At 39.7% G+C, this 18,192-nt stretch overlaps 2 protein-coding genes and 1 pseudogene across 9 annotated transcripts; 1 reads left to right on the forward strand and 2 right to left on the reverse strand.

Annotated features, from left to right (window-relative positions):
- Nucleotides 1–9,930: 9,930 nt before the first annotated feature.
- On the reverse strand, nucleotides 9,931–11,362 carry LOC104787693 (uncharacterized; annotated as a pseudogene). Its single transcript, XR_015598096.1, has one exon. The product of XR_015598096.1 is annotated as an uncharacterized LOC104787693 (transcript).
- Nucleotides 11,363–11,481: 119 nt separating this feature from the next.
- Nucleotides 11,482–15,421, reverse strand: LOC104787694 (glutathione S-transferase T3). 7 transcript variants are annotated; one of them, XR_768014.3, is made up of 8 exons: nucleotides 14,929–15,421; nucleotides 14,587–14,659; nucleotides 14,379–14,493; nucleotides 14,213–14,282; nucleotides 13,942–13,973; nucleotides 13,749–13,813; nucleotides 13,553–13,655; nucleotides 11,482–11,770 (listed from the first exon to the last, which is right to left on the reverse strand). XR_768014.3 is itself a non-coding variant. In XM_087451037.1 (8 exons), exon 8 carries the CDS (start codon nucleotides 12,848–12,850, stop codon nucleotides 12,131–12,133), a length of 720 nt encoding a protein of 239 aa, XP_087307163.1. In that variant the 5' UTR covers nucleotides 12,851–12,894; nucleotides 13,553–13,655; nucleotides 13,749–13,813; nucleotides 13,942–13,973; nucleotides 14,213–14,282; nucleotides 14,379–14,493; nucleotides 14,587–14,659; nucleotides 14,929–15,388; the 3' UTR covers nucleotides 11,947–12,130. The 7 variants fall into 7 exon arrangements, 5 of the variants coding, with proteins under 5 accessions (XP_087307163.1, XP_087307162.1, XP_087307165.1 ...); XM_087451037.1 differs by lacking the exon at nucleotides 11,482–11,770 and adding an exon at nucleotides 11,947–12,894 and having other exon boundaries at nucleotides 14,929–15,388; XM_087451036.1 differs by lacking the exon at nucleotides 11,482–11,770 and adding an exon at nucleotides 11,947–12,994 and having other exon boundaries at nucleotides 14,929–15,388.
- Nucleotides 15,422–16,120: 699 nt separating this feature from the next.
- On the forward strand, nucleotides 16,121–17,671 carry LOC147944703 (uncharacterized). The gene is made up of 2 exons (XM_087451032.1): nucleotides 16,121–17,080; nucleotides 17,303–17,671. The coding sequence occupies exons 1-2, from the start codon at nucleotides 16,153–16,155 to the stop codon at nucleotides 17,425–17,427; spliced, it is 1,053 nt and encodes a 350-aa protein (XP_087307158.1). The 5' UTR covers nucleotides 16,121–16,152; the 3' UTR covers nucleotides 17,428–17,671.
- The last annotated feature ends 521 nt before the right edge of the window (nucleotides 17,672–18,192 follow it).

Raw genomic sequence — 18,192 nt, forward strand, 5'->3', positions numbered from 1 at the left:
AGAGAAGCACGACGGGAGGTCAACAACGGAGAAGACGACGAAGCTGATGAAGAGAAGAAAGATGGACATTCGGTTTTGTTGACAACTAAACCTTTTTTGTTTTGGATTGCTTAATAAATTTATTTTATGTATATGAAGTAAGAACGGTCAGAAAATTCGTACAGATCTTTGATGGTTATTTGACTTGTTTGTTTTTTTATTGCACAGACTGAAAGCGACTTTTATATAGTAAATTATGGAATACAATTCTCAGTGAGAAGAATAGTATCCCCTGCCTCTTATATCTGTTTCACTAATTTTTAATAAAGCTGACCAAAGGTGATTTAGGAGACTATAGATGATAGAGGAATAAATTTAGGATGTAAGTTTCATGCTTTTTCATTTGGGTACTAAGACATTATCTTTTTTTTCTTGTTGTTGTTACATTGTAATGTATTATGGACGTATCACAGTAAAAATTAGTACTAATCGTCTCGGCGAGATTGTTGTATGTGATCAATTTAGTATTTTTCAAGTTCAAGCACTGCCCTTCCATAGGATCGGCTGTGTTCCCTAGACAAGTATTTTTGGACAAGAACATTAAGCTTCAAGTTTTCGATTACAAATCATTTTAAAGTCTTTTGTTTGTTTTGTTTTTTTTTTTGGTTTAATGTGTAAGATGCCATTTGTTTGTTGTCTGAAAGGGAACTAGATCGTGGTTCACTCCATTTGGCAGGAGCGGAATGATCGCAGACATGGGACTGTTCCCAAATCCCCGACTCAGATCATTCAATTGATAGATAGGCAGGTCAGGAACCAGCATTGTCTATTCAAATTAGTGGCGATGGGAAATATCGCAATGGACTTCTACAGTTCTACTCTGGCTAGCATCAAAACCAAGCTTCTGATTTTCTCAGTTTTTTGACTTCAAGTGTTAATCTATTGTTTTTTTTATATGAATGTAAATATATATGGGGAATTGCATTGTATAACTCAAAAAAAAATTATAATTCAAGAAATAACTACTCTAACCATAAAAAAGTAATACACTCTATATAAACTATAATATATACTATATTAATCTTGTTATAACCTCTCCACCAACTCCATATCACCACCACCACTTTTACCTTCTTGCCACCAACACCACTTCTACCTGCACCTCTTTATCCCCATCACCCTAGGGTTCCCAATATACTATTCTCTAGGGTTTAGTTTTCCTTTAGCCACCACTACTGTCAACCACCGGCCATTAATTCCGGCCACCTCCCACCACCGGTGAAACTCTGACCTCCGGTGAATTCCAGTAATTTCGGATCTCCAGCGAACTCCGGGTACCGCCGGCCACCTCCAACCTCCGGCGAACTCCGGCCACCGCCGGTCACCTCCGAACTCCGGCCACCGCCGATCACCTCCGACCTCCGGCCACCGCCGTCCGCCAGTCTCCGGCCACCAATGGCCACCACCTACCAAATAACCCAAGACACCAAAATGGTAATTCCATGTATCCTTTATCCTATTTTTCTAATTTTTCCATGTAATATGCTATATTCTTAATTACATTTGTGAATATGGTTATTCAGCAAATTGACCCAATATATATTCCACATAAAAAAACCTGTTTTTTACATTGGATACAGCTTAGCGAGTATAAGTTTTTTTTTTAAACCAGTCTCAAAATAAGTTAAGGCCCTGTGGTGTCTCCATAAGATGATGCTTTAGTAATAGAATAGAGAAAAAGGAGAAAAGGCTTACATTTTTCACTTTTGTTCCTATATATTTGCCAGAAAATTAAACGAAACAAGACACAATTACAACTGTTATGAGAAAACGGATGGGGATGGCATTCAGGGATTGTATTGAGGTTTGAGGATGTCCCTAGTATGACCAATATTGTCTCCAAAAGCATGGTTTGGTTTGAGTAGAAAACAGTTGCAAGTACTTGGTTCGGAAGTAGAGATCTTTGTAGTGGTTTACTGAGCTCTTTGATGAGTTCTTGATTTTCTCTGAGTAAAACATCAGAGTTCGTCTGATGACATTTTCCTTTTTTGAGCACTTTTTTTGAGCAACTAGAGTTCAGATTACTTGGATAGTGTAAGTAGTAAAACATATTTTTGTTGGAAAAGAAGATAATTAGGGTTTTAATCTCACCCTATTGGTCGACTTGTAATTTTTTTTCCTTTCATTAATATATTGCTTCCTCGAAAATATCATGTAAATAAGCAATATATCAACAACAATTAATGAAATAAGTTTCTCCAATGTAGAATTATTTCTATTTCTAACTTATAGTAGTGCAATTATATTGTGTTTTTGCATTTAAAGAATTGGAGTTGTAGGACAGTGTTAGTTACATGGTTAGTTGTCCACTTATGCAGATTTTTTTTTTTTAATCGAAATTCGATTCTAGCAAGTGTGTTATTTTGCGTAATTGAAATTGTATTATTTGTCAGGTTTTGTAAATTTAATTGATGTCTAAAAAAATGAATGAAGCTTTGAAATTGAACTATTTGAACTACTAAGCAAATATCCGCGCTACGCCGAGGGATAGATTTTTAAGCTCATTTTGTTTTACGTAAGTATGACTAGTTAAGTTTTTAAATGTTTTTAAAATTTAGTATTTTGCATTTGCTCATTTTAGTAATTTTACTTATACTCATATTTTTAAATTAAAAAATTCATTCATATATTTCTAATTCCAAAACCCATTTTTAGAGATTTCAACATCTAATGACAAAAATCCAACCAGGTTCTTACTTATAAGAAATTTAAGTTTCTGATATAATAACAATAAGTTGTCTATACAATTTATCGATAAGTTATTTTCTAACAAAAATTTATATATATAGCAAACTATACCAGAAAATAATCATTGGCTGTGAAATAGCACTCTATATATATCAAGTTAAATAGACTTTAAAAAATGTCGATAAGTTAGTTTGTGACAAACTTATATACCAAATTTTCAAATATAAACCTTGGCTAAGATGCAGAGAAGTTATTAATTTATTTTTATTTTTTTGAAGCTTTGTTAATCCAAACAAAACCTTTAAGTACCACAATCAAACATAAATAAACCATAAACAGACTTTTTCACCTTCATATAAAAATTTAAAATGACGAAATTGTATATACATGAATCATTTTGACTCAACGCTATTTTCTAAATGACAAAAGAGAAAAAAAAAATTACCTTTTTAATGAAGTACTCAAAAGTTAGTGTTCCACTCAGGGAATCAGGTTTATGTTATGCTCCTCCATTCTCTACCACGTCAAAATTAATATTCACACCTTCATCTTCCTTCCCTTATGCATACAGAGACTTTGACTTAACAAAAACCCCATTTTCTTCTTACAAAACTATCTTCTCAACTCCCCAAAAAAAACTACCGTGTAAAACCAAGAAGGCATCAATTGTGAGTTGTCTTTAGAAAACAAAAATCTATCTAAATTACAGTGAGTTGTCTATTATGATTTCAATTTATAATATACTGCAATTTACTTTGCTTTTTTTTGGAATGAATGTAAATATATTAGGGAAAAAACCTTGTTTGCAGCTACAACCTTGTTTTTTACTCTAATTTAACAAACTAATGAAAACAAAAATAAGTACAAAAGACCTAAGCAAGAAGAAAATAGAGTATAACTTCCTAAGGACTTGAGCTTGGTAAGGTCCCAATAGGCGTTTACACGAACACAACACAAGATATTTGTTTGGTAGTTTAGACTACCTTTCTTTTTGGGTTTTTCATTGATTTATAAAGAGTACTGAAACAAAGATTCGGGACAATCCATCCCTTGATACATGGAAGCAAATAACGAAATGGAAAAACATAGAAGGAGTATATTCTCCTATTATTCAGCAACGGAAATAAATGAAGATCCTAGACTGTTCGCGAGATCAATCTAGGTAACGAGGATTGGGTTTCCTCTAACGAACGGGCCGGACTGCTATGGTCGAACCTCTCTCACGTTCCCGCGGCCCATCAATACCCTCCCCTCGAACAGCAACCTTGTCCTCAAGGTTCGGAACAAAGTCGGGAAAACTTTCTGCAATTTGCCTCTCCTCCTCCCACGTAGCGTCATCTGCATACAGTCCCCTCCACTTGATCAACAACTCCACCACGTCCTTCTTGCCCGAGCGAACCTTACGCTGTTGGAGCGCAGAATCCGACTGCAAGATAAGATACCCATTCTCCCTCAACGGCGGCAGCTCCCCTTGCACCGGCGTCTCTAGACCAATGTGAGGCTTGAGTAATGAGACATGAAAAACAGGGTGTATGCGGGAACTAGCTGGTAACGCCAAATGATATGCGACAGCCCCCACCTTCTCAATGACCTGAAAGGGCCCAAAAAACTTATGGGCAAGCTTCTGTGAAGTCCGACGAAGAACCGACCGTTGGCGATACGGTTGTAACCTCAGATACACCCATCCTCCACACTCAAGCTCCACATCCCTGCGTTTTGCATCTGCCAGTTGCTTGGTGCGGTTGTTAGCCTGTTGAATGTGTTGCTTTAGTTCATCAAGAAGTTGGTCACGGGAGGTCAACTGCTCGTCCACTTCTGCGAGCGTCGAGGAACCAGATTCGTACAAAGGAATGGCGGGTGGCGCGCATCCATAGAGTGCTTGGAAAGGAGTGGTGCCCGTTGAGGAGTGGAAAGTGGTGTTATACCAAAACTCTGCCCACGGCAACAAAGCTCTCCACTGCTTGGGTCGGTTCTGAACAAAGCATCGAAGGAATTGTTCGATGCACTGGTTGACCACCTCTGGCTGACCGTCAGACTGGGGATGATAGGCCGTGGACATACGAAGCTTGGTACCATCCAACCTCGAGAACTCCTTCCAAAAGAAACTGACAAAAATGGGATCACAGTCACTTACAATGGAACGCGGAATGCCATGGAGCTTCACAATTGCAGCCACAAATTTTGCCGCCACAATCTTAGCAGTATACGGATGTGCCAATGGAACCAAGTGGGTGGACTTCGTCAGTCAATCCACCACCACCATGATCAAGGTATGACCTTCGGACCGTGGCAAGTCATCAACAAAGTCCATAGAGACATCCTCCCAGACTTGGTTCGGGATAGGTAGTGGCTGCAACAAGCCGGCTGGTGCCAACGACGACGACTTCGCCTGTTGACATATGTCGCAAGCCGCCACATATTCCTTCACAATCCTATGCATGTCGGGCCACTAAAATTGCCTTGCCAGTCGACGATACGTACGGAGTACACCCAAGTGTCCTCCCATTGGTGTGTCGTGATGCTCACCAAAGGTGAGCTAGGGGGAATGGTCACCCGGTTCTTGTAGCATAATAGGTCGTTCCTCCATGCGTAAGGACACCCTGGTTTGGAGCGTGCTAGTCGACCCATACGCTGCATATAAGCATCCTCCTTCGCCAATGCTCGTATGTCGTCCCACAATGACGTATGATGCACCGAGATAGCATTTAAAACCGGAATCCTTGGAACACGCGATAAAGCATCAGCGACCACATTGGTTTTGCCTGGTTTGTACGAAATCTCATAGTCGTAACCCACTAGTTTTCCCATCCACTTTTGTTGTTCAGGCGTTAAGATGCGCTGCTCAAGGAGATAACGTAGGCTGATCTGGTCGGTCTATATGAGGAATCTCCTCCCCAGCAGGTACGGTCGCCACATTCTTATTGCCACTACAATGGCCAGCATCTCCCTGGCGTAGGTGGACCACGATCGTTTTGCTACTCCCAGCGACCTGCTCATGAAAGCGATTGGTTTCTCGTTCTGCGATAAAATGGCGCCAATACCATCTTCGGACACATCGGTTTGTATAACAAACGGACTTGAGAAATCCGGTAGAGCCATTGTTGGAGTTGTGGTAAGTGTCGTCTTGAGAGCCGCAAAAGCAACCTCTGCCTCTTCTGCCCATTCGAACCCTCCCTTGCGAAGCAAGTTAGTCAATGGCCTGGCAATTATCCCATAGTTTTGTACAAACTTGTGGTAATACCCAGTCAAGCCAAGAAATCCTCGTAACTCGGTGACATTCGTGGGTGTTGGCCAGTCAAGCATAGCTTGGATCTTGGTTCGGTCCACCTTCACACCTTTGTTGGAGATTATATGTCCCAGATATTCTAGTTTCCGCTGTCCAAACTCGCATTTCTTGAGCTTCACGGCTAGCCAGTGTTTGCGTAAGATAGCAAAAATCTGCTCCATGTGATGCACATGTTCTTCCCATGTCGCACTGTAAACAAGGATATCGTCGAAAAATACTAGCATGTACTGGCGAGGATGGGCCTGAAGATGTCGTTCATAAGCGCTTGGAAAGTCGATGGTGCGTTACAGAGCCCAAACCGCATGACTAAGTACTCATAGTGGCCGTTGTGGGTTCGAAATGCGGTCTTATGCACATCTCTGGGATGCATTCGCACTTGGTGGTATCTAGCAGTCAAGTCCAGCTTAGTGAAGAAAGCAGCCCCATGGAGCTCATCGAGCATATCATCAACAGTAGGGATCGGAAAACGGTCCTTAATGGTGACGGAGTTGAGAGCCCTGTAGTCCGTACAGAACCGCCACGTCCCATCCTTTTTCTTGACCAAAAGCACTGGTGACGAGAAGGGGCTAATACTTGTGCGAATGATACCAGCCTTCAGCATCTCGTTTACTTATTTCTCCATCTCATTTTTCTGGAAATGGGCGTACCGATATGGCCTGACATTGACCGGGTCTGTTCCCTCTTTCAACGGAATATGATGCTCAATGTCTCTCTGCGACGGTAGTTGCGTTGGTGGTTGGAAAAGGTCGTCATACTCCTGGATCAAGGGTCGAATGCCCTCTGGAATGATGCACTCCTTCTCTGCCGCCTCGGCAATATGTATGGCGAACAGAGATTGTCCCTGACGAGCCTCTTTCTCCATCTCCTGCAGACCGCCGACTTGAAGGTTTGGTTGTATTCCTCTGAGTTTGAATGTCTCCCCTCCCCACTCGAACTCCATCGTTTGCTCCTTCCAGTCACAGACCATTGGTCCTAGGCACCTCAACCACTGCACTCCTAAGACCATGTCTAGCCCCACAAGGGGTAGAGCATATAGCGTCATGGTGAAGTCCACTGCTCCGAAGCCCACCCTGACCGATTCGAACTTGCTTTGACACTGCAATGGCTTCCCATCTGCCACCTTCACTACAAACGGTTTCACCGGTGTTGGGTCAATCCTCAACTCCCTCGCCGTTCTTTCACTGATGAAACTGTGCGTGGACCCGCTATCGACCAACGCCGTGAGGTGATGTTTGCCAATGCAGGTTGACAAGCGGATTGTCTGTGGTCCACTCCAAACGGTCAGTGCATAGGTGGTGATCTCTGGAGCTTCATCATATCTCGGCTCTCCCTCCACTTCTTTGTCTGAGTCACTGTCGTCATCTCCTTCTCCCTCCATGACAAACAGTTTCGGTTGCTTGCACATATGACCTGGAATATATTTCTCGTCGCAGCTGAAGCATAGGCCTAAACTCCTCTTTTTCTTCAACTCATCCCAGCTCAAACGACGTGGTGATGACGATGCAGATTCTTTGGTTTTAGAGTCGACTTCCCTGAACGATTCGACCCGGTTACCCATTGTGGATTGATGGAACCGAGATGTAGGCGTGCCGTAGCTCATCGCTGATGGACTACTACTGAATCTCTCCCTCCCGCGTTGCATTTGTTCGTCTTTAAGTCTAGCCAGATTCAAAACTTCCTTGAGCGTCTTTGTCCTGAACATTCGGACGCTGTCTGCGATAGAAGAGTTGAGCCCTCAAATATAGGTACCAATCAACGCCTTTTGAGTCCACCCCTCTACCTTGTTCTGGAGTCTCTCAAATTCTCTTTGGTACTCTTGCAACGTCCCCTTCTGCTGAATCTTTGACAGTGCTTCGTCGAAGTCATCCCCATCGGTAGGCCCAAAACGGACCCACAACTCTTCTTCGAACACTTGCCAAGTCAGGGGAACCCCGTGTTGCAGCAACCCTTTCGCAGTTGCCTGCCGCCACTCATTTGCTTCGTCCTACAAATGGTAAGAAGCGAACTGGACCCTCTGTTCTTCCACGGTACCATGGTAATCAAAGTATTGTTTGACTTTGCTCACCCATGATGTCGGATCACCCCCCTTGAATCGTGGAAATTCAAGCTTCACCGACCTCCCACCTGCGAACGGATTAGTGTTGTCCATGCGAAACAACGCCCGGTTGGTGTCTCCACGTCTCTCCGAGCGTTGAGCATTGCCTTGGTCTTCCTGGTTACTCATCACCGATTCTGCTAGACAGTTGACAGCGAGTTCCAATGACTGAAACTTTTCTGCCATGCCCTCTCTCATCTTGACGATCTCGTCCTGCATATCTCCCATGTTAGCCTCCAAGTCCTCGATTCTCTCCTTGTTACCCATACTTGACACCACGCCAGTGGTCCGGATCAAGCCCCTCTGTTACACTGCTCTGATACCAATTGGTAAGGTCCCAATTGGTGTTTACACGAACACAACACAAGATATTTGTTTGGTAGTTTAGACTACCTTTATTTTTGGGTTTTACATTGATTTATAAAGAGTACTGAAACAAAGATTCGGGACAATCCATCCCTTGATACGTGGAAGGAAATAACGAAATGGAAAAACATAGAAGGAGTATATTCTCCTATTATTCAGCAACGGAAATAAATGAAGATCCTAGACTGTTCGCGAGATCAATCTAGGTAACGCGGATTGGGTTTCCTCTGATGAACGGGCCGGACTGCTATGGTCGAACCTCTCTCACGTTCCTGGGGCCCATGAGAGCTGAACTCCATGAACGGTTATTCTGGTTTCCTGAGAGAAGAAATTCGATTTTGAACTGTCTGATCTTACCATAGTGAGTTGTGACTTGAAAGACGTACCAAAGAATGAATTGCAGTCAACTTGCAAAGGATGAATCAATAAGCATATGAAGGACACTGAAATCTTAAAGAAATTATTTTGAAGAATTTCATGTGTGAAATTCTGCCATGTTTTCTCTACCAAAATATTGTAAAGTAAATAATGTAAAGAATCTATTCCAGTCATCAACTAATTATAGTTTAGAAAAAAGCATTTTTAATTTGGCCAAAGAAAATAGTATTTAAACACAAAATCAATACTTAAGAGTATCAAACGACACATTAAGCAAAGCCATTATTGTTAAGCCTAATCCATTTAGAAGCACCAAACAGAACATCAAATGGTATACACAAGTGACACTTCTCTCTACCACTCATTTACATCAAATCGACATTAGTGTAAGAGATATGCAGTTATATATACGAATTAGAATCTACATCATTAAGTTTACTTTGCTTACCTTCTCATCAACAAACCACCAAGAAGCAGGTCGTCCAGCCAGTTCATGGAAAAGAATGTATAAATACGATTGAAGAGGAAAGTTGGAACTGCAAAACACACAAACAAAAAGATATATTAAAAAAAAAACACAAAAAGTATTCAAATCTCATGATTATGTTTTTATTTTTTATATAAGAAGAACTCACGTTACAAACCTTAAATACACAAAATAAATTCATATTTTATTATATAGAGGACAAACATCAAATACTAACGAAACGATTAAACTTGCATAGATTGAAACCATCATATACAAATTATAAAGCAAAGAGAACCCATCCACACTTGTTTTCTCTTAAAAAACCAGGATACACCCTCAATCGAAGCAATACGTTAGGAACTATTCCGTCGAAATCAACATTTCACTTAGAGAAAGTTTATCGATAGTATGTTAGTAGGGGGTTGTTAAATTTAATATGAATTAACTGTGTGTTTTTTTTAAAATAAAAACCCACGATCTCTTAGATAAAATTTTCTTATTTATTGGTAGGTTCTTATTTTGGGTCTCTTATTTTTGAAAATATTATTTTTTAAAAATTTTTAAATTTTAATTAGAATAGAAGTGGTATAAATGTGTAAACATTTAAGATTTTATTAAATTAGAAAATAATGCATTTTAATTAATTTTCAAACATACAAAACATAATAAAAACATTAATAAATATTACAACAGAAGTGCAATTTATAAATGGAGAGAATGATTAATTTTAATACTGATTTGCTCCAAATTTTGCCCAAATATTCTCAATCAAATCATCTTGCAAGCATTTATTTTTTTCTTTATCACGAACATCCTTTCGATTCTTGAGCATAGTAGCGACACATGAAGGCATGGGTGTTGGAAGCGTGTAGTCAACTTCTGAAGCACTTGACTCCCTTTGTGCGAATTCAGTTTGATCAAACAGATTGTACCCATTTCGTTGGTCCTCTACTATCATATTATGCAGTATGATACACGCTCTCATTATTTTCCCAATTTTTACTATATCCCAAATAAGAGCCGGGTTTTTGACTATGGCAAATCGAGCCTACAAAACTCCAAAAGCACGCTCTACATCTTTACACACAGCTTCTTGTTGTCTCGCAAATAAAGCGTCTTTTGGAGTTTGTGGCAGTGGAATAGATTGGATAAAAGTAGCCCATTTTGGATAAAGACCATCTGTCAGATAGTAAGCCAATTTATACTCATGTCCGTTGACACTGTATTTCACTTTAGGAGCTCGACCATGCAAAATATCATCAAAGACTGGAGATCGATCAAGAATATTGATATCGTTTAATGTACCTGGTAGTCCAAAGAAAGCATGCCAGATCCAGAGATCATACGAAGCCACCGCCTCTAAAACAATTGTGGGCTTTCCTGTTCCGCGGGTGTATTGACCTTTCCATGCGGTAGGACAATTCTTCCACTCCCAATGCATACAATCGATGCTTCCTATCATGCCGGGAAATCCGCGATACTCGCCAACGTCAAGTAGTCTTTGAAGATCTGCTGGTGTGGGTCTTCTCAAGTACTCATCTCCAAATAAATTTACGACTGAATCTGTAAATTTGTCCAAACATGCTAGCGCCACGTTTGGAGAAAGTCGGAGGTATTCATCAAACGCATCAGCTGCAGAACCATATGTCATCATACGAATTGCTGCTGTACACTTCTGCAATGTAGACATACCCAACCTTCCGGTAGCATCTCTTCTTTGTTGAAAATAGGGGACTTCATTTGCAAGCTTATCGACAATACCCATGAATAATGGCTTGTTCATTCTAAAACGGCGACGGAAAATGTTGGTAGGGTAAGTAGGAGCATCACTGAAATAATCATTCCACAAGTGGTCATGACCGACTTCTCAATTTCTCTCAATGTGAATTTACTTTTTTCTTGGTTTAGGTGGTGGTTGACTTTGGATTGGTGGAGTAAGAAGATTTTGCCATACATTATTGATGATTTGATCGCATGTTTGATTAAAACATTCATCAAGTATATCATCAACATCATCATTATGGGAAGAAGAAGAAGCCATTTTGGAGCTTTTGGAAATAAAGGAAAAGTGTTTTGGTGTTTAGAATTTAGAGATGAAGTTGTGTTTTCATTGGTTTGGTGTGAATATTTTGTGTGCTAGTAGTGGACATATATAGGAAATTTTGGGACAATCAAAACTATAAATATGTGGATAGAAAATATTGAATACAATTTGTGGTCTTAAATGAAAAGATAACATGTGGTAGATGTACAAAAATACAAAAACCCTTGTAAAAACATGTGGTGAAAGTACATAATTATACATGGTGTCACGGGGATGAAAACATGTGGTGAAAGTACATAATCTTGACCGACTTCATCACTTGATTCCTTCTTTTGGTGTCACATTTGCTGTTCTTTTGGTGTCACGGGATGACATCTGGTTCATCATCTTGATTACGAAGCATCACTGAAACAAAAACACAAACACAAACACAAACAAAATTGAATAAAAACACAAATAAAACTGAATCAAAGACACAAACAAAACTGAAACTAAAACACATCAATCGGTTAAAACTATTAAAAACACATCAAACTGAAACATAAACTAAGTAAAACATAAACAAAGTAGAAACAATTCGATTACACCAAAACAAGAAACACTTGGATTACATAAAGCTTGTCCGATTACAAAAAAACACAAGCTTGTCCGATTACAACCAAATACTTAGAACACAAAAAACACAAACATATTTAGAACACAACAATATTCGAAACTACAACAACCAAATACATAGAACACTAAAAACATAAGCATAATTCGGATTCAACCTGATGACATCATGTCATCAATTAGCTTGTCCTTAAGAGCTTTCTCGGATTCAGATAGTGAATCCTTCTTAGCAATCAGATTTTCAAGCATAACATGCTTCATATGCTCCTTCTTCATAGCGAACTCTTTCTCCTTCAAGGCGAAATCTTTCTGTTTCATCTCATACATCCTCTCTACACGTTCCAACTGAAACTCCAAGAAAGCTTTTCCATCTTCCTCCACATCCGGTTGTGTACTAGTGCTCTTTTTCGACTTCCCCTTTACAGCCTTAACACCAGGAGGACGTGGCTGTGATCCACCAATGTCATTCAGCAGATGTGCATCCTCCCTTCCCCTCTTCACTCCATTGCCTTTAGCAGATATGGACGCACACCATTTTTGATCATACCTTAAGTCTCGCCAAGCATGCTTCAAGGTAAACCGATGTCCTTGATCATTGAAGAATATTTCATGTGCTACCTTCATCACGTCATCTTCACTCTGTCCACTCGACTTCTCTCTTGTAGCAGTCTCGTAACAACCGACGAACTTGCACACCAAGTCGTTTATCCTCCCCCACCTCTGCTTACAATGACTCGCCTCCCTCTTTGGCCGACGTACATCATTTGGACATTTTGCAATGTAATCTGCAATCCTTCCCCAAAAGGCACCAAGTCTTTGCTGATTAGATCTAACCGGATCCTTGCTGGTGTTGAGCCAACCGGAGACAAGCATGATATCATCAGCTGGTAACCAAGCATGCCTTGACTTGCGGTTTTCTTGAGGTGAGCAGGAGATGCAGGTTCAGAACATGGACTTAGAGAAGGACTGTATTCGAGGTTTTGTGTTTCAAGCTGACTTTGTAATAGATTGACATAGCTAGAGGAAGGATGATATGGATTCATGTACTCGTCAGGATCCATATCAAAGGGGTTAAAGGAGAATAAAGAGATTCAAAGGAGTTTATAAGGAAGATTATGATCGAGATTCAAAGGGGTTAAAGGAGAATAAAGAGATTCATTTGCGAGTTTACTATGAAGAGGAAGACTGAATTTATAAGGTTTACGTTTTTTTACTTTTACAACTAGTTGGTTTCAATTTTGTAATTAAGTCTTTCCCTAAACTACACCAACCACACATTAAACATCTTCACAACTAACTAACACAAAACTTCAAACAATGACATCAATGACTGACAAGACTAATACCTACACTAACAAGTACTAAACACATTTATCACAAACAACAAACAAACCCTTTAACATCAATGAATGACTAGACTAATACCTACACTAACAAGTACTAAAGGAACATTACTCACAACCAACAAACAAAACCTTTAATATCAATGATTCACTCTCATACTTTAACGAAGCACACAAACACAAAAGATTCAGAGACTATAATGAAATAATCTAACAGGGACTTTTTACTTACAAATGATGAAGCAGAGGATTTGGAAGCACACGAACTTGTTGAGATACCTCTCTCGCTCTCTGACTTGTTTGCTCTCTTGTCGCCATTATAATGGTTCAACGTTCTGAGAGTTAGAAGAAAATAAATTTTGGATCACACACCATAACTCAATAGATTATAAGCGAATCATAAAATGGGAAGAAAATGAACCATGTACCTCTCTTCTATGACTTGTGAATGATATTGGTAGTGCTATGTAGCAGCTTTTCTCCTATAGAACCTCTACAAGGAAAAGAGAAGAGACCAATTAGTAAGACTCACTAGGAAGATCAGCAACTCTTACTTTGAACCTGAAACAACTTTCAATAACATGGCAAAGAGAAACTATGAGAGTATGATTAAAATCAAACCGTAGGAGGAGGAGTGGAGCCTCCATGATTCGCTTCCAACAAAACACATGCAGGACAAACAATAAACTTAATTACTAGACCAAAATATAAATGCCAACAGATTGAAGATTGGATTTGATAAAGACTAAGATTAGCTGGAAACGAATCAAACCAATGACAATCGCCAGAGAAACTAGCTATTCAGTTTCACCCACTTGAATGAGTACAGCAAAATCACTCTGTTTGAATTGTAAAAATAATTTCAAGAAGAAACGAAAGTTGCAAATTTTACCTCTCGCTGGTCTCCGGATACCAGTGAACAAATCTCTCCAACAAAGCTTGTTTAGCTCCATCAAGTACAGCTGCAATAATTAAGCATAAGTCATTAGGAGAAGAAAACCTGACCACATCTCCATGAAATATAGAGGTAACCATGACAGAGATAAGGAGAAGGAAACCTGATCACATCTCCATCAAGTCCAGAAATCATAATGTTAAACCTGAAAGTTTATCTCCCACAATGTTTTCTATTTGAACCTCCAACACAGTCAGTAATCCAGGTGTATTCTCGATCTGCATCAAAAGAGAGACTGAGAAGTTAATTCACGCATATAGGGAAGAAAAAAAGTTAAAGATGTATTAAGACTTAAAGAGGAAGAAAAAAACCCATGAAGACTTTGCACAGAGAAGAAGGAGTCCATCAAAGCCAACGAACATCGATCAAAGCATCATCCAATACCTGAGATAACATAGCAAAGAAGTAAATATAACATGATCATAATAAAAAAAGTCTTGAACGATTCAGTTTAGAAACTTAGAAACGAAACACAAACACACCATAAACTAAACACACTTAGAGCAAATCAGAAAACAATAACACCAAAAACCCTAATCCGTTTAAAGCAGAACGAAGAACACACCAAGAACCCTAATTTCTCGAACAAACATCAAACAACCCTAATTTCAAGAAACCAAAATCAAATCAACCTAATGCCCTGATAAACTTACCCTCTCAATCGAATTCATCCAATATCTTCCAATTGAATCGCCTACTCCTTCAAATCGCCACCGCTAGAATCTCCACGACGATTCAAATCACCACCGCTAAAGTCGCCTCCGCCGATAAGATCTCTGCCGATTGAAATCGCCTCCGACCATGGTTTTACTGATTCTATAACCTCCGATTAAAGCAGATCTTCCTTCGTCGGATGGAGACTTTGATCGAGAGAGAAAGAGAGAAATTGATCGGGAGATAAAGAGAGAAAGAGAGAAAGAAATTAATCTTTTGTGGGCAGAAATTTTTTTTTTCCCTTTTGTATTATTCTCTTGGGCCAACGAAAAATGGACACGTAGCGTCTCTTATAATTGATTTCAGTCTGTTATATAAAAGAGTCTCTTCCCTTTTTTCTTTTCTTTTGATTTAATTTTAACCTACCAAAATTCTTACGACCCCTCTTACAACCTCCGATAATCATGCTCTTAATATATAATCCCAAATTTCAAAGTCACAAAAAATACAAAACAAAGAATTTGTTTATGAAAATATAAGTCACTGAAAGAGAAAGAGAACCGGAAAACATCTAATCGATTATTCGTGGCCTTTTTCTATAGGGTTTTAATTTTTTTTGGAATTGTGAATATTGACAGGTTGGCAAAATTACAGATGAGCTGTATAATTTTATTGATTACATATTTTGATTGATGTGTAAACTCCTTTTTTTAACTAAAAAGCTGATGTGTCAACACATAAGAAAAACTCTTTCTTTATTGATTTGTGGGGTCTCATCAACAAATTGAATGATATTTAAAGAAAAACAAAATGAAGCTTTTTAATTAGTTGGGTCTACTTGACATTAAATTTGAAGCTTATAAAAATTCTCACCCAATTGGTCTACTTGACATTAATTTTTTAGAACTAAAAATAATTTTCTTAATAAAATATCATCTAATGATCGTCACATCGAATTAGTACATCTAAGTCCACAATTATGAAATGAATATCTCTAGAATGTGGAATTATTTGGTTATCGCCTGGTTGTACTTATTCTTGGTTTAATTATTTAAGTGATCAAATATTTAAAACATTAATTTGTTGTTAGCTAGGAGAAGGGTTTTGATCGTTGACAAAAAAGTAAAAAATAACTCATATTGATCCCACTTGATCATCAGATTATATAAAGAAGTTTTTATCCCTCCGCAATCAACTTTTGGGTTAAGGTAACGGGTATTCCCATGCATCTTTGGGAAGAAGCGACTTTGAGAGCAATAGGTAAGAAGGTGGGTATTCTCAGGGAGATTGATGAGGAGACTGGAAGTTTCTGTGTGACTGTTAATGGCTTTAATCCTCTCCTTTTCAAGATGGTTGTTCCCTTTGAGTTTGGAGATGAGGTTATTGTCTCCCTTGAGTATGAGAAGCTGACAGGTTTTTGTGAGCATTGTTCTCGTCTAACTCATGATGTGCGTGAGTGCCTAGAATTGAAGAAGGGAGCGGGGGAGCAGGTCGCGGAACAGCAAGTGGATAAACGGTTTGTTCTGAAACATCATCTTCAGGGTAAGCAAGGGGGATTCAAAAGTGAAGGTGGTTGGGAGAAACCAAGGAAGCATGTTAAGAGGGCTTTGGATTTCCAGGGTCACGAGGGTATGCACGGAGATGGGGGTGCTTATGGTTCCCGATATCAAGAAAGGTTCCAAGGTTCAACGTGGGGACAGAAAAAACAGTTTACAGCTGTGGAGTCTAGTGGCTCTGGTGGCCAGAGAGGTTCGCAGATGCTAAGTGGTGAGTTAGAGGGACAGGTTCCTTCCTTCAATCTGAATCGAAAGGGTATGGGACCTGTGTGGCCAAAACCGTTGTATAAGGTCAAACAGGGGAGCGCGGTGAAACAGAATGCTGTTGCAAAGAGATCCCAAGAGGAAGAGGATGCGGTTGGGAGAGGTTCCACTTCTCAGGCTGTTACGGTTGCTCCGGAAGAGACTCTCACCGGATTGGTCAAGGAGGGAGAGGAGACTGGCTTTATGGAGGAGAATGATGACTTGTTGGAGGAGGGAGAATATCCCGAAGGTGATGATGCGGTTATACCTGATACTGAGTTGGGTAAGGAGGACGACACTCTCACCGAGCAGGGTACGGATTCACAGTCGGATATGACTGGTGATTCACAAGGTAAACCTCCTGTTTTAGTCTTGCCGGATTCGGTTTTGGGTCTTGTTAATAACGCTTTGGCTGATGTTAAGCTAGTGGATCCGGTAATACATAGGGTGAGACTTAATAGGCCTAATGTTAGAAAGGGTGTTAGTGGTTCAGGAATAGTTGCTAAAAATGTTGTTAGGACTTTGGCTTCTCCGGGGAAACGGTTATTGGCTAAGGCGTTATCTAAACCTGCAGGTGCAGGAAAAAAACAGAAGAGTCAGGGGAGGCAAGATATTCCCTTGAGAGGTAAACCAGCGGATGGTAGTCGTCAAGTCAAGAAAGGGACGGTGGCTCTCCCGAAACCACCGGCGCACACGTGAAGATCCTGAGTTGGAACTGTCAGGGCATTGGGGTTGATCTGACAGAGAAGTATTTGGGTGATTTATGGAAGCAACATCGACCAGACATTTTATTTTTATCAGAAACTAAGAAATGTTTTTCTTATTTGCAAAAGTTTCAGAATAAGTTTGGTTTTAATAATTTGTATACTGTTGAACCCTGCGGGACAAGTGGTGGTTTAGCATTATTTTACAAAGATGAAATAAAACTCTCAGTTCTTTATGATTGTGATCGCATTATAGATGTACAAGCTTTCTTTGGCCAACAATTAGTTTATATGTCTTTTATTTATGGGGATCCGGTCCCCCAAAATCGAGTAAAAGTATGGGATAAATTATCGGATATCGGGTCTTTCCGTGTTGATCCGTGGTTTATGATTGGTGATTTCAATGAATTGAGTGGTAATCATGAGAAAAGGGGAGGTGCTTTGCGTCCAGCCTCTTCTTTTGTGCCTTTTAATTCCATGATCCGACATTGTGGGATGTTAGAGTTTCCTTGTTATGGTGAGCATTTATCATGGAGGGGTAATCGGTGCAATAACCAGGTTGTTCGGTGCCGGTTAGATCGTGCTTTGGGTAATGAGGACTGGCAAGGTTTTTTCCCGAATTCCAAGGTAGACTATTTGGATATGATTGGTTCTGATCATTGTCCAATTTTGGCAACTTGTCTGAAGACACATATAAAACGGAATCGGCAATTCCGTTTTGACAAATGCTGGTTGGGGAAGGATGGATTATCCGGGGCAG

The sequence above is a fragment of the Camelina sativa genome, chromosome 5, assembly GCF_030686135.1.
Source record: "Camelina sativa cultivar CO46 ecotype springtype chromosome 5, ASM3068613v1".
NCBI lineage: Eukaryota > Viridiplantae > Streptophyta > Magnoliopsida > Brassicales > Brassicaceae > Camelina > Camelina sativa.